Here is a 13,278-nt window from a genome sequence, read left to right on the forward strand (position 1 = left end):
AGGACACACACACACACACACACACACACACACACACACACACACACACACACACACACACACACACACACACACCATGTATATATATAAATATAAACAACTGGGAAGACACAATGGCTGTATTGTCCAGCGTGAGCATGTGATGAAATGAGCCATGTCCAAGCTGCTGGCCAATTATACAAGAACACAACTGTCTGTGGGAGAAACTGAGCCGATTCCAAACCTCTGGCAGTTTGCCTGCATCCCCGTGAGGAGGCCCAACCCCCATCCCCAGCCCTATCTGTCTGTGGGACCATCTCCAGCACATGAAAAGTCTTGTTTTGTTTTCAAAGTATCCACCAGCGCACAAGCAGAATTTGAAGACATATAGTGTGTCTCTGAATTGTTTGGATATGTTAAACATCTTTACCTGTTGTACTCCAGCTGTTCCAACGAGAAGATGTGCTTGTTGAAATACTCCTGGAGTTTCTCGTTGGCGTAGTTGATGTTAAACTGTTCAAACCGGTTCACCTGCAGGATGAAAGCATGATTTGAAAGCCAGTTCTGTAGCTTGAAGATCCCCCTTAGATATGTTTTAAGACATACAAATACTCTGATGGATTAATGTGATTTTACCACAGAAAAGTTCAAATACTTTGTTAAAAATTCTTAAAATTATATTTACTTCATCTCTCTTACTGACAAATCAAGGATATATGAAAATGCAAATGTGACTTTCCTTCAAAAGTTTAACTGCTAAACAAAATGTCTCCCATTTCACTGAAAGGTCCATTTTCAGTGCACTAGAAGTTTCAAGTATGCACATCAAACTTGCAGAGGTGGGACTAAGTCATTGTCTTGTAAAGCTGGATTAAGAGCCTATGCCGTTGTGAGCATTTATACTTGTGTGGTGGTGTGTCTGTGTCACTCTGCAGATACACCTCCAAAACACTAGTCAGCAGTGGGGTTTCTATGAAGTGCTGTAAAGTCGAGTTGATTAATTAATGTGAAAACACACATTAAACACATATTAAACATGGCTTAATAGCAAGTAAGTACACAAATCAGCTTCAGTATAACTCGCAGCATTCATATACAAAGCACTTGTCTTTTGCTGGACACATTTCCCCCCACAAAAAAACAACATGCTAATGTTATTAGCATGAGTCTATGGCATTTTACCTTGTATAAATTAGCGTAGCGGCTAGCAGAAATTTCCAGGGACAACAGCAACACTTAACAAAGGTAATGTTACAAAATTCGGCTCCGTTACAATTCACAAAGGTTCACCAACAAGACAACGGTCTCATACTGAACACCTTTTCCAAACAAATATAACATGCTAACATCATTAGCACAAGACTATGGCATTTTACATTGTATAAATTAGCCTAGTGACGAGTGGAGATTTCCTCTGCGCATATGAAGCCTTAAGACTTAAAGACTTAAAATGCTATTTTTGTGGAGGCTTTATTATCGACACAAGGCATTGCATCTTGGTCTGTAACTTCTGAATGGCACGGGTTGCATATCGCAATTTGTCCTTTGTTGACCACTGCATAGTTTTTCTTTGTCAACGAGTCATTGGCGTTAAAGTCCAGGTCAGGTTGCAAGTCTTTTTTGATTCTGTCAGGTCGCATCTAAAGTCATCAAATTTGTGACTCAACTCTGACTCAAGTCCACACCTCTGGTAAGTTGCATATTGGACTAAGATTTAAATGTCACAAAATCCTGCTGGTTCAGAGGTAAAGTGATCCCACCAAGTTTTAAATGATGATTTTAAAGCCCCTGGAAATTAGGTTTAAATTTTTAAACATCAATGTTTAAATAAACAGACAACAATTAAATATTGTAATCTGCCACGTGAAAGAACTAAACCTGTTATTAGTCTGACAGGATTTTGTATTTATGTAGGACCCAACTGACTTAAGTGATGTATTTTACTGAGTAAAGCTTAAATTAGACGAGTGAACATTCACCTCAAAGTTCTCAAAGCCGAAGATGTCCAAGATGCCAATGGACTTGAAGTTATCTTTGCCTTTGATCTTCTGGTTGATCCTCATTATGATCCAGGAGAAACACTGAGAATAAAGTGCCATGGCAACCGAGTCCCGCGAGTCCACCGCCTGCGAATCATGACACGGAGAGATGAGGGTTACCATGGCTACCAAAACAGGAATAAATAATAAGAGACAAAGAGAGGAAACTTTGCAGACTGTATGCTAAACACCACATACAGCACATCACCATATATATTTCGTCTGCTCTATCAGATGGCAGTTAAAGCTGTTAAAAACAACGACAGGTTTGATTGTGATGGGGTGTGTGTGTGTGCCCATAAAACAAATAGTGGTTTGAAAACAAAAGACGTGTTATGTCGGCGTCTGTCTGCAGGCAGCAGGTAAGACGACGTCTGTTTGCACAATAGACAGTGCCGTTTATCATCTGCATATCTTAAGAGTGATGCACTGTAGGCACTAGTTGTTATTATATAATTTTTTAACCCAGCACCAGGAAATGACGCCTCCCTTTGCGTTAAGCTCCAGTAAAAGAGAGTATGAGTTATAATTGTTTCAAACTATCATAATCTTGGACTCATCTTTTCTACAGCTGTTGTAATTTGTGACAAACTCCACTAATTGAACACTCCGCACACAAGTCAAACAAACGACTAAATCTATTTCACCGTTTGACCCAGCTCTGATTTTCTCCAGCTGCCGAGAAGTCGGCCTTCCAGCCAGACACCATCCGTGTGCGAGTATAAAAAGCTTGAGCTTGCCAGCTACACTTCCTCCACAGGCATTGTGCTTGAACTGAAAACAAAACAAGAGTGTGGCGGTGTGTACTGTATTTGGGGGGCAACAATGCTCCTGGGCTTTTGAGTAATCCATCATGCCCCGTCACCTCTTGCAACTAGCGGGTGTGAACAGAGCGCCGGTGGCTCCAGGATCTCCGTCACAGGGGTGAGAAGAATGGCTGTTTGTCTAGGATGAGGGGGTGGGAGGGGGCTTAGTGCAGGCAGTCGTGGGGCGGGTGACCCCTGGCCGCTGTGAGAAGAAGCCATTCTTACCGACTCCAGGACTGGAATAATGAAGTCTATTAAGAGACAAGCTGCTTCAAAGGCCAGGCAGAACAAGCAGCAGCAGGGTGACAGCACAAGGTCTTTGTCTGCTGATGAAAAGCTTTCTTGTGACTTTCGTGTCGCTGTGATAATAGTAAAGGTCCATTCTGCATATTCGCTGATATTTATGCGTGTGAGTGGGCCGAAGGCTTGAGCTCAGCCAAAAAGGATTGTGTCATGCGTCAGAATGTTCTTGTGGCGTATGGTGGAAAGGATAACAGCACATGAAGACTTGTGAAATATTCACATTAATTACAGACATGTGAAGCCGAGAGAGGCTTATTACGCCAACGTCTTGGTGCCTGGCCGCGCTGCCTCCAGAGGAGAAGACTCTCACTTCACCCTCAGTCATTGCCTCTATTGTGCTTTTGACTCAGATCACTATCACGATGGCTTTATTGTGCCAGGAATCTGGCAGACAAAAAGCAGGAAATGGCTGGGAGTCACGCAAGGGATCTGGAGAGGCATGTGGGGGAGAGGAGCGGAGAAAGGCTGTGTGTGTGTGTGTGTCACCAGTACAGGGGAGGGAGAGGGGGTGAGGACACGGGGCAACAAACAGGCACCCACTGTATTTTTCAGTGTCTTTAATTCAAGAAAAACAGACAGAGCAGACGTCAGAACAATCCCTGAAATCTGGGACATAACGGGGCTGTGTTAGCTGTGTGATTCCTGTAATGAGGCTGGATGTGTTGTTACCTGCTCCACAGTGAGTGGTGAGCAGATCTCCTCTCCTCTGAGGATCATGGAGCGCTGGGTCAACACCTCTGACAGCTGGAAGGAGTCCAGGCCGAGCAGCTCGCTGACGTTACTGACAACTGAAACACACACACACGCGCACACACACAAATGCATTAGATGTGGCGTATGTGCAGCGTTCAGGTGTCTCCTCTTGATGTCAAACAACAGACGTGACATATAGACAGTGATCCTATACAGTCTATAGGAAACTCTACTCTGCTGGCTGGGTTGTAGCGCTCTGCAGTCACTGTAGTTCACTGGTTCGTTGGAAAAGAGGTCAGACACAGCGAACAAAGGAGCCTTGAGCTCATGTTACAGCCTGTTCAGAGCTCTGTCTGCTAGTGCAATGTCAATCAAATTCAGGGCATGAGGAGTACAGCAGAGTGGTCCAACATCAGCGGTGAGCTAATTATCTGTTTTAGAATATTTAGGTTTTCTGCATTAAATTCCAGCAGAAACAATCGCTCATTTGAACTGGACTTTTCTTCACCACTTCAGCCCAAATGTTCTATGTTTTTCCCTAAATAGCATTAAAGATTAAATTTTATTCTACTGTTTGCTAAATATCACATACATTTTAGATCCACCACTTCAAGCTGTCGTTTGCAGCTGTTTTATTCTCATACAGACATTTCCCTATCACTGCTGTTATGTTTAGCTCACAAGGTAAAAAAGTTAGTTGTTCCTTTGTCTGGTTGCCAATACAGCTGCAACAATAAACTGATTAATTGATTAGTTATGAACTATTAAATTAAACGCAAACTTATTTGAAAATTGATTAATCTATTTAAGTGATTTTATTAAGAAAAAAAAAATCTAAATTATCTGATTTTAGATTCTTAAATGTGAATATTTGTGACAGTGAACTAAATATCTTTGTGTTGTTAACAAAATAAGACATCTGAAGACGCCATATTGAGCTTTGGGAAAAACTGATGGACATATTTCACCATTTTCTGAAATTTTTAAGACCAAACAACTGTTTGATTAATTGATAGATAATTTACTAAAATAAAATTTAATAAAATTAATCACGAAATAATATAATCATTAGTTGCAGTCCTATTAAACATACTTTGGTTTTCCAAGGAAATGGGTAATTTCAGAGACGCTTTGATATAGCTGCAATTATTAAACAATTTCCCCATGATTTCTTAGGAAATATCCTAGAAATAACTATATAATTTAGTATTAATTACTGGTAAAACGGGAATTTCCTTCAAAGTCAAAAGTAAAAGGAAAAGGAAAAGTAAAAAGGAAAGGAAAAGGAAGTAAATGAGTGATAAATAAAACCTGTAACAAGTCAACATGACAAAAGTACAAATAAGATTAATTAAAAATAAAATAATACAAAAGCTATATTCACTATAGACACCTTTCACTTATACAGATACTGATAATGCAGAAAACCCTTTTGTGGTGTTTATCTGGCTGTCTGTGCACTGACTAACAGACTGCAGACTAATAACTATAATTAGCATCAAATGACACAGTTCTCTGGGAAACTTGCTTGGGAATTATTAAGAAATTATTCAGTAATCAAAGCGATAAAACACTCCTGGCATCTCACAGTTTTATACTTCTGAGGAACAGACTGAGGGTGTGTCTAACACTTCTGTCAGGATCAGTCTAACACGCACTGTGTAGTAGATCTGTTATGTAATATTCTCTTTTTTCTTCTCCTACCCCCTTTGGAGGTGATCTGAGCCCCGCCAGCAGTCATGAATTCAATGTTGCCCATCTGGAGGACAGCAGACAGCAACTTGAACACGTCTCTGATCTCCTCCTCAGTGAACTCCATCACTTTGAGGGCCTCCTGCGACACAAGACAAAGTTAGACAACATGTCACTGTAACGACACCAGAAACACACGAGAGCCATTCAGGGAAAACATGATTGTGTTTTCCCTTGGAGCTATAAACCGCTTATATGAACATGATTCAAAATGTGAAATGACACAATTAAATAACATGTTTCCCCTCAGGCTCATGTTCTCTGGAAGTCTGTCCGGAAAGGTGGGGTTACAATCCTGATAAAGGCTTATGGCGCCCTCTGGGGGTGAAACAACACTTACACACACACACACACTTACCATCACACTGTCAAAGAGCTGCTTGTCATCCAGACTGTTGTCTTGCACGCAGCCTGACTGACTCAGGTAGTGGTACGACTCAGGACCCTCAGACAGGAGGTACATGTCTGCAACAGAGATGTAAAGAGACATATCACCACATATAACAGCATAATGATTTTATGTATTCTGTTGCCAATCTCAACCCTTTCCTGTGAAAACAAACAAAGAATAGTTAGCTTGTGCATTAGCTCCTGTTTGTTCAAATTGTGGATTTGGATTTCTTCATATTTATTTGACTGATTTTTTACACAAAATTTCAGATTGGCTGCCCACCATTAAATTATTTTGCATTTCCTTTAGAGCTGAGTGAAGCAGATGTCTTTATAATTCTGATATTTTAGGCATTAGTCAACTGTTGTGGTCAGAAACTTGGTGTCTTCTTTTAAACTCTGTAAAAACCAACCTCTGTGGTCTCTGTCCGCCCCCGCTAACAGAGAGTAGAAGATGTGGTAGTTTCTCTCTCCAGGATTCTGTCGAACCACACGGTTCTTGAGGAGAAGATGGTGAGAAGAAATGATGAAACGTGCTGATGACTGATTCATCAACATCAATTCAGCCCCTTCTACTGAATGTTTCAAAACAACCCAAACTTACCTTTTCCAGCAAATCTGATGATTGAAAGTCAAGGAGAACAATTTAAACTTACAGTGAATACGTGTGCTGAAAACAGACGCTATGATCATGTGATTTCTCTACGGTGCATCTCAGTGAAGGATACAGTCAATGATGCAGCCACCCTGAATGTTTCCGTTCTGGGAAAAGTGAAGCTGGATGAACTTTCCAAAGCGACTGGAGTTATTGTTGTACACCGTCTTGGCGTTCCCGAAGGCCTCCATGATGGGGCTGCAAAGAGGAAAAACAATCAAACAAGTCAAATAAGGAAGCCTTTTTTACATCAACAGATCTTCCATCATTACATCTTGATCAAGATCCAGAAGCAGATTCTATGCAACCTGACTGAAAGTACGCACTCTAACAGTATATTTACTAGTCTATCATGAATTTTGACTTCTATACTCTCCCTGAACTGCATCAGTGACGAGAAGATTTTTGATATTTGAAAGGAATTTAGCATATTGATCAGTATTGTGGCCCCAAAGAGCTACTAAACAAAATAACACTTTCTTGTCCTTTCCTAAATTCTACTGTGTTTGACGGGAATGTCTGTGGCTTGTGATGGCCAAAAAGATGTTTTAGAGATTTTTGAAGAGAATGCAGTTTTGGTGGAGACTCTGTTAATGATTACAAGGAAATACAGTTTAATATCACAAGGATGACATCCACGAGTGACAAGATGCATTACAACAAACGTTAAAAACTTGCAGAACATCACAGTGTAGGACAGACATTCAACATAGCTTATTACTAAAACTATTATGTAAACAAAACATATTAAAATAAACAAAGTATCACAGATAAGATGATTAAAAAATATTCCTTAAAGTGCCAAAGGTTTATGATTTATTGGTCTAATAATCTAAAAATTAGCATATGCAAAATATCACTAATAATAACAAAGAAAACATGGCCGAAACTTTTCAAATGTAAAGGGGACAAGATAAGGGTGCTTTTGATTATGCTAACATGTCTCCTTGCTTCCCTCACACAAATCTTTTCCTCATGTCTTAGTTCCTCCCAGCAAGGATGTGAGAGAGAGATGCAAGGAAAAGATGCAAGGACTTAGGAGCCAAAGCTGCCACACGACACATCCTTGGTTCCACAGCGTCAAGTCTTAAGCAATGTTAGTTACTATGCCACATGTGGAGGTGCAGCATTTCTACGTCATGCTTGATAGAAGAATTCCACGTAGGATACACCTATGTTTCCTCACTCTAGGCTCCTAAAGAACCCTCCTCTCTCCTCATCTCCTCAAGACGCATTTAAGAGATTGAAAGATTCTCCAAAATGTTGGAGGGGGAATGATTTCCGGGTCACAGGACGAAAGAGAATTCAATGAAGGAAAACTTAACATAATGAAAAGCACCTCAGGTGTTACTTCTTGAACAAAACACAGACTTGTGGTCAGAGGTCGGGGTTCAAACAGTACCTGCTCTGGACGAGAGCCTGCTCCACCCTGGTGGTCCTCTCTGACACAGGAGCACCTGCTGAGTTTTGACTCATCACTGAGAGAAACTTCAGCAGCAGCTTGGTGCTCTCCGTCTTTCCAGCACCACTCTCCCCGCTGACGGCACAAAGACACAGAGATAAATAGGCAAATAAATGGATCTTTTAAACCTGTTAAACTCATTTCAATGTGGATGCTCACCTGATGAGAACACACTGGCTGTCATGTCTCTTCCACAGGCAGCGGTAACACTCATTGGCCACGGCAAAGATATGAGGAGGCAGCTCCCCCATCTGGTGTTTGCTGTACAGATCGACTGCAGTACCGTTATAAAGGCCTGCTATCTGCTTGTAGGGATTTACTGCCGCCAGGATTGAACCTATGTTGGTCTGAGGGAGATAAAAGAACAGACAGAAGTACAAAGGAGAAAGAGAAGAAGAAAGAGGAGGATAAACAAATCAAAGGAAGATGCAGATTATCAGTGAAACATGACAGAATACTTTTACGATACTTACGCAACTTTTACATCTTGTGCAAACACTGAACCCATGTTTCTGATCTACACTCCAATTTCTTAACACTACCAGTTCAGCAGATTCACCCAGTTTCCTGTGACACAGTACCTGTAGCCAGTAATACTCTAAGACTACTGCATATGGCCTAGTTTGCAGAGAAGCTGGTAGTATTTTAGGATCCATTGCTCCGGCTCGGGTAATGCGCTTTGGGGAAAGTTCCTAACAAAAGTGTGTTTGTGGGTCATCTTTTTACAATGATATCTTTCTGCGATACCATGCAGACAGACTGGTGCAAACTCTCCAAGACGAGATTAGGAGATAGGATTTCGGAAAACATGGTTACCATGTGACTGTGTGGGGAATGATTATTTTAATAAAGCCTGGGTGGTGTTTTAAGAGGACTTCAGTACTCTGCCCTGAAAATAATCCTGGGGGTGAGACAGGGCCAGAAAAACACATCTGAAATCTTGCATTGTTGAAGGAAAATCCAACTCTGAAAACTCTGCAGTGCACTCCAGGAGTGAGTTTAGTTAAGTAAAGTTATTCAGGATTGTTATCTTTAGTCTGCTTTGCTTGCTTTTGTTAAATTTAGTTGTAGAGCTTATTTCCATACAATGCCCTCTGACAAGACCAAGAAACAGTGTGTAAACTTGTTTTATTCAGCTGTGCAGTTTTAACATGCATTACAAAGAACAATCAAAGGAGGAATTGCAGAGAAATAGCAAGAATGTGAGAGGAAATGTGGGCCATGCTCCTTACTCAAAACACAACAGATCTTGTTTTTGCATTGCATTTATCTGCCTCACAATAACCTCTTCCACGACACAAGCAGCATCCTTAAGCGGGAGGAAATCCTTGAGCGGAGGAAATCTCCGCTTAATGCTAGGCTAATTTATACAATGTAAAATGCCGTAGGCTTGTGCTAATAACATTAGCATGTTATATTTTTAGAAAAACTTGTTTAGTATAACACAGTTGTTTTGTCAGTGAACTTTGTAACTTTGCAAATTTTTACCTTAATTTAAATGTTGCTGTTGTCCCTGGCTTCATATGAGTAGAGGAAAAGTTTGCTAGTCGCAAGGCTAATTTGTACAATGTAAAATGCCATAGGCTTGTGCTAAAAACGTTAGCATGTTGTATTTGTGGGGAAAAGGTGTCCAGATAAAGACAAATGCTTTGTCTGTGAATGCTGCGAGTTATAATGAAGCAGATTTGTGTACTTGTGTTTGAAATTGTCTCTATTAAGTCATGTTTGATGTGTGTTTTGAATCAACTAAACTTTACAGCACTTCATAGGACCCCATCGCCAACTAGTGTTTTGGAGGTGTAACTGCAGAGTGACACAGACTTACCACTGCATAAGTTTAAGTGCTCACAATGGCGAAGGCCATGTACGTAGGCTACGGCGTAGGCTCTGCATAGAGCTGACGCACAACTATAAATCTGCTTTAGGCAACATTACTGTCTTGAAAGGATGTAGAGTGTTTGGTTTTAAGCTCATAGGAAACTTGAAGACATAAGTAATCCACTGGTAACAACCATGGCAAGCATAGCTTGTCAGGAAGAGGGTTAAATCATGCTCCAAAGCTAGGCTTTACAGAGATGCCAGCTTTATGCTAGTTGGCTTCTCAGTCTAGTTATGCTGAACATCCCCGTCCCAGAAATATGAAAAACCCCACCCCTTAATCTGACAGTGGACCCACAGGTTGCACTACCATGGTAGTACAGGGTAAATGTGCTCAAAGATAAAGACGATGTGCTTACATAGATGTTGTCTTTCTGGTAGCGCAGAAAGAGGTTGTGCATGATGGCAGCTTCATGCAGCTCTGCCAGTGTGGACATGTCCTCCACTCCATGGATGCTGCTGGGGTGCATCGGGTACACCGTCTCCCTGTTCAGCTCCGCCTTCTGTAGGTAGATCACCTGGAACAACACAAACACACACACGTCAAAAAGTTAGCTTTCACAATCCTGTATGTCAGTGCTTAAATCATATAAACCAGTGGCCTGTATAGCATGAACATGCAGCACCCGAGGGTCATCATGAGCCATGTGCTTTATTAATTTGAGGGTACAAAATGTATCATTTTGCAGTGAGGATCGGCACAATAACTGTAAGTCCAGTGTATAAATCACACCCCTGCTGCTTTTAATTAACGGACTGAAATGAAAGGATGACAGTTGAATACATTATGGCTGCAACCAATTATTGGTTTCATTATATTATTGATCATCTGATTATTTTATAGCCAATTACTTGCCTAAATGTCTAAAAAACAGTTTTCAATAACCTAAGGCAGAGAGGATAATTAAATGCATTTAAGCAGTGGAACCAGTTAAGGTTTTTTATTTGATAAATTAATCAATTTATCGATACAGAATTTCCTCAGACTTGGTTTTTTTTTTCTTTTTTACTAAACATGTTTTTGTAAATTGGATGTCATGTCAACAATACAAAAGTTCAGCTTCAGTATAGAAAGGACTGGGAAAGCGGTATGAGGTCTAAGTTTTCATTTTATGAATGTGAATTGAGTATTTTTTTGTAATTATTTATAGGTGCAAAAAAACAAAACAGTAGTGACTTTAAACCATTTAGATCCCCAAACCATTCCAATGGACATAACTTTTCTAGCATGTCTAGATCTATGATTACTGTCCTCTCACTCCACCCAAGTGCACAGATTTATTTGATGGGATGTCTATAAGCCATTGACAGTGTTCCACATCATCTGAAGTGGACTGCAGTAGAGCCATGCACCCATTTTTCACAAGCATAGCTGACGATGATGCAAAAACGAAGCACAAGGCACGTTTCAAACTATTAATCATATTGTTAAAGTAAATAACTTGTGTTTAAACAGTGTTTAAAGTCAGTGTGAGAAGTTATATTACTTCAACATGTCAAAAAAATAAGGTTTTTCTCAGGACTTTTTAAAAAATATCAGTTATCAGTCAGTGGACAGTACATCTCAATGCCACCAGAAAATGAATAGAGGAAATAATGTGTATATATTATCTAAAGAAAAAAATAGCTTATAATGCATTTTATTGATTATATACACCGAATATTGATCTTAGGATGTTTTCAACATACTGTTTTTGGGAGATACCTCAGAAATAAAGGAAATTTTGAGTTGAGATAATGAATACAACACAAAATAGTTATGCAACATGTTTTAAAGCATCGCTTTACTCATTGATATGAGTTAAACATTCATGAAAAATAAATGATCTCATGTTTTTTGTTGAAAAAGGTCTATTAGGACCATTTATTATTATTTTTTCCGATTTCTGCATTAAGAATTTTGTCCATTGGAATGGACGGGAAAAAACACATAATTTAATATCCCAATCAAACACATTTTTGGCTGCTGATTTATGAGCGCATTTAGAGTAAAAATCTACCATTACAAAAATGTTTGTGTGTGTGACATACAGAATTATTTAGAAAATCAAGTCAGAGATATCTATGATAGATAGATAGATAGATAGATAGATAGATAGATAGATAGATAAATGAAATATATGACCTCTGTAGTTTGACATAGTGCTTGCCAGCCTTGCAATAGACTTTTAAATAGATAGAATTAAAATTTCAATACTACTGTCAAGGCGAACTGGATCATATATATCTTTAATACTACAGAGGCAACAACTTAACAACTTTACGCTCACTTATCCCATCACAGCTGACAAAGGCAGCAGACAGCCAGAGGCCTTCTGTACACTCACCACAGCCTCAGGGTCTGAGCAGCACTTATGCAGAGGGAGGGCAGGTAGACAAGTTTACACAGATCTGAATCTGACTATTCCACTGTGACCGTGGCACACACATGCATGAATGAGGCAGATTCAAGCGATGATACAGGAATAACTGAGGTCAAAATGACAGATTGAGTCCCTGATGAGTGCCTGTCTGTGCCTGCTGCCAGCATACCTGTCAGGTAGAGAGCCCCCTGTCTGACTCATGCCCGGACTTCTCTCCCTGTATTTGTTTGATTCACTTTTACATAACATCTCTCACCATGTCACATTCCTGCAAAACGGCCAATAAGATACAGCAGTGGAGTAAGTGTGATGATTGGAGATGTCGCTGACTTGGCACTGGGCGCCAAGTGTTGACATGAAAGGGATCAAAAGGGAGATGGTGAGAAAGATGAACGAATGAATGATAAGAACCAGTGTCTCTGTAGTGGTGGTGAAAACAGTCTCTTAAACCAGCACATACCTGGAGAGTCTCGCAGACTTTCTGTCTATCACAACTCTAACGGAAGAGACGTCAGATAAGAGAACAGACACACTACAACTGTGCTGGTCACTTGATGGGAAGCAGTGTGTAGATAAATACTGATGGACAAGCAGCTGGGGGTTGTGGTGTCCCAGTGCATTTCTGTTGGCTCTTCAGGCGTATTCAGTTGTGTCCCAGTTGGGAACACTGGTTTTCACAGAACTGCTGAGTCAGCACAGAGAAGCTGCTGATTGAGTGTAGATGAAGCTTGAGACAGGTTTGCTTGATTCTTTGAAGGCAGAACTACTGAATCTGAGATAACAAAGGCTTTCTTTGAATTGATGTATTCTGCTCGGCCAGGCTTTGCCAGTTTCTGGTTTTAGATAGCGGGAAAAATATAACTTAACGCTAGATTTACGGTATGTATGTCATGTTGTTTTCTTATTGACGGCTCACTAAGGTTAAATATTGCTGTCTTTGTGATATCAAACGTTATCT

The 13,278-nt window shown here is 40.2% G+C and overlaps 1 protein-coding gene across 1 annotated transcript in view; it reads right to left on the bottom strand.

Moving 5' to 3' along the window:
• myo10l3 (myosin X, like 3) overlaps positions 1–13,278 on the bottom strand; it is a 69,648-nt gene that overhangs the window by 28,525 nt on the left and 27,845 nt on the right. The window contains exons 3-13 of the mRNA XM_050048793.1: positions 10,317–10,475; positions 8,239–8,426; positions 8,020–8,154; positions 6,691–6,815; positions 6,567–6,580; positions 6,376–6,460; positions 5,931–6,037; positions 5,525–5,654; positions 3,797–3,915; positions 1,959–2,105; positions 410–510 (exon numbers count right to left, since the gene is read on the bottom strand). Of these exons, the coding sequence (XP_049904750.1) occupies positions 410–510; positions 1,959–2,105; positions 3,797–3,915; positions 5,525–5,654; positions 5,931–6,037; positions 6,376–6,460; positions 6,567–6,580; positions 6,691–6,815; positions 8,020–8,154; positions 8,239–8,426; positions 10,317–10,475 (1,310 nt within the window). The remainder of the gene's footprint in view (positions 1–409; positions 511–1,958; positions 2,106–3,796; positions 3,916–5,524; positions 5,655–5,930; positions 6,038–6,375; positions 6,461–6,566; positions 6,581–6,690; positions 6,816–8,019; positions 8,155–8,238; positions 8,427–10,316; positions 10,476–13,278) is intronic.

Source organism: Epinephelus moara, chromosome 7, assembly GCF_006386435.1.
Source record: "Epinephelus moara isolate mb chromosome 7, YSFRI_EMoa_1.0, whole genome shotgun sequence".
NCBI classification, from domain to species: domain Eukaryota; kingdom Metazoa; phylum Chordata; class Actinopteri; order Perciformes; family Serranidae; genus Epinephelus; species Epinephelus moara.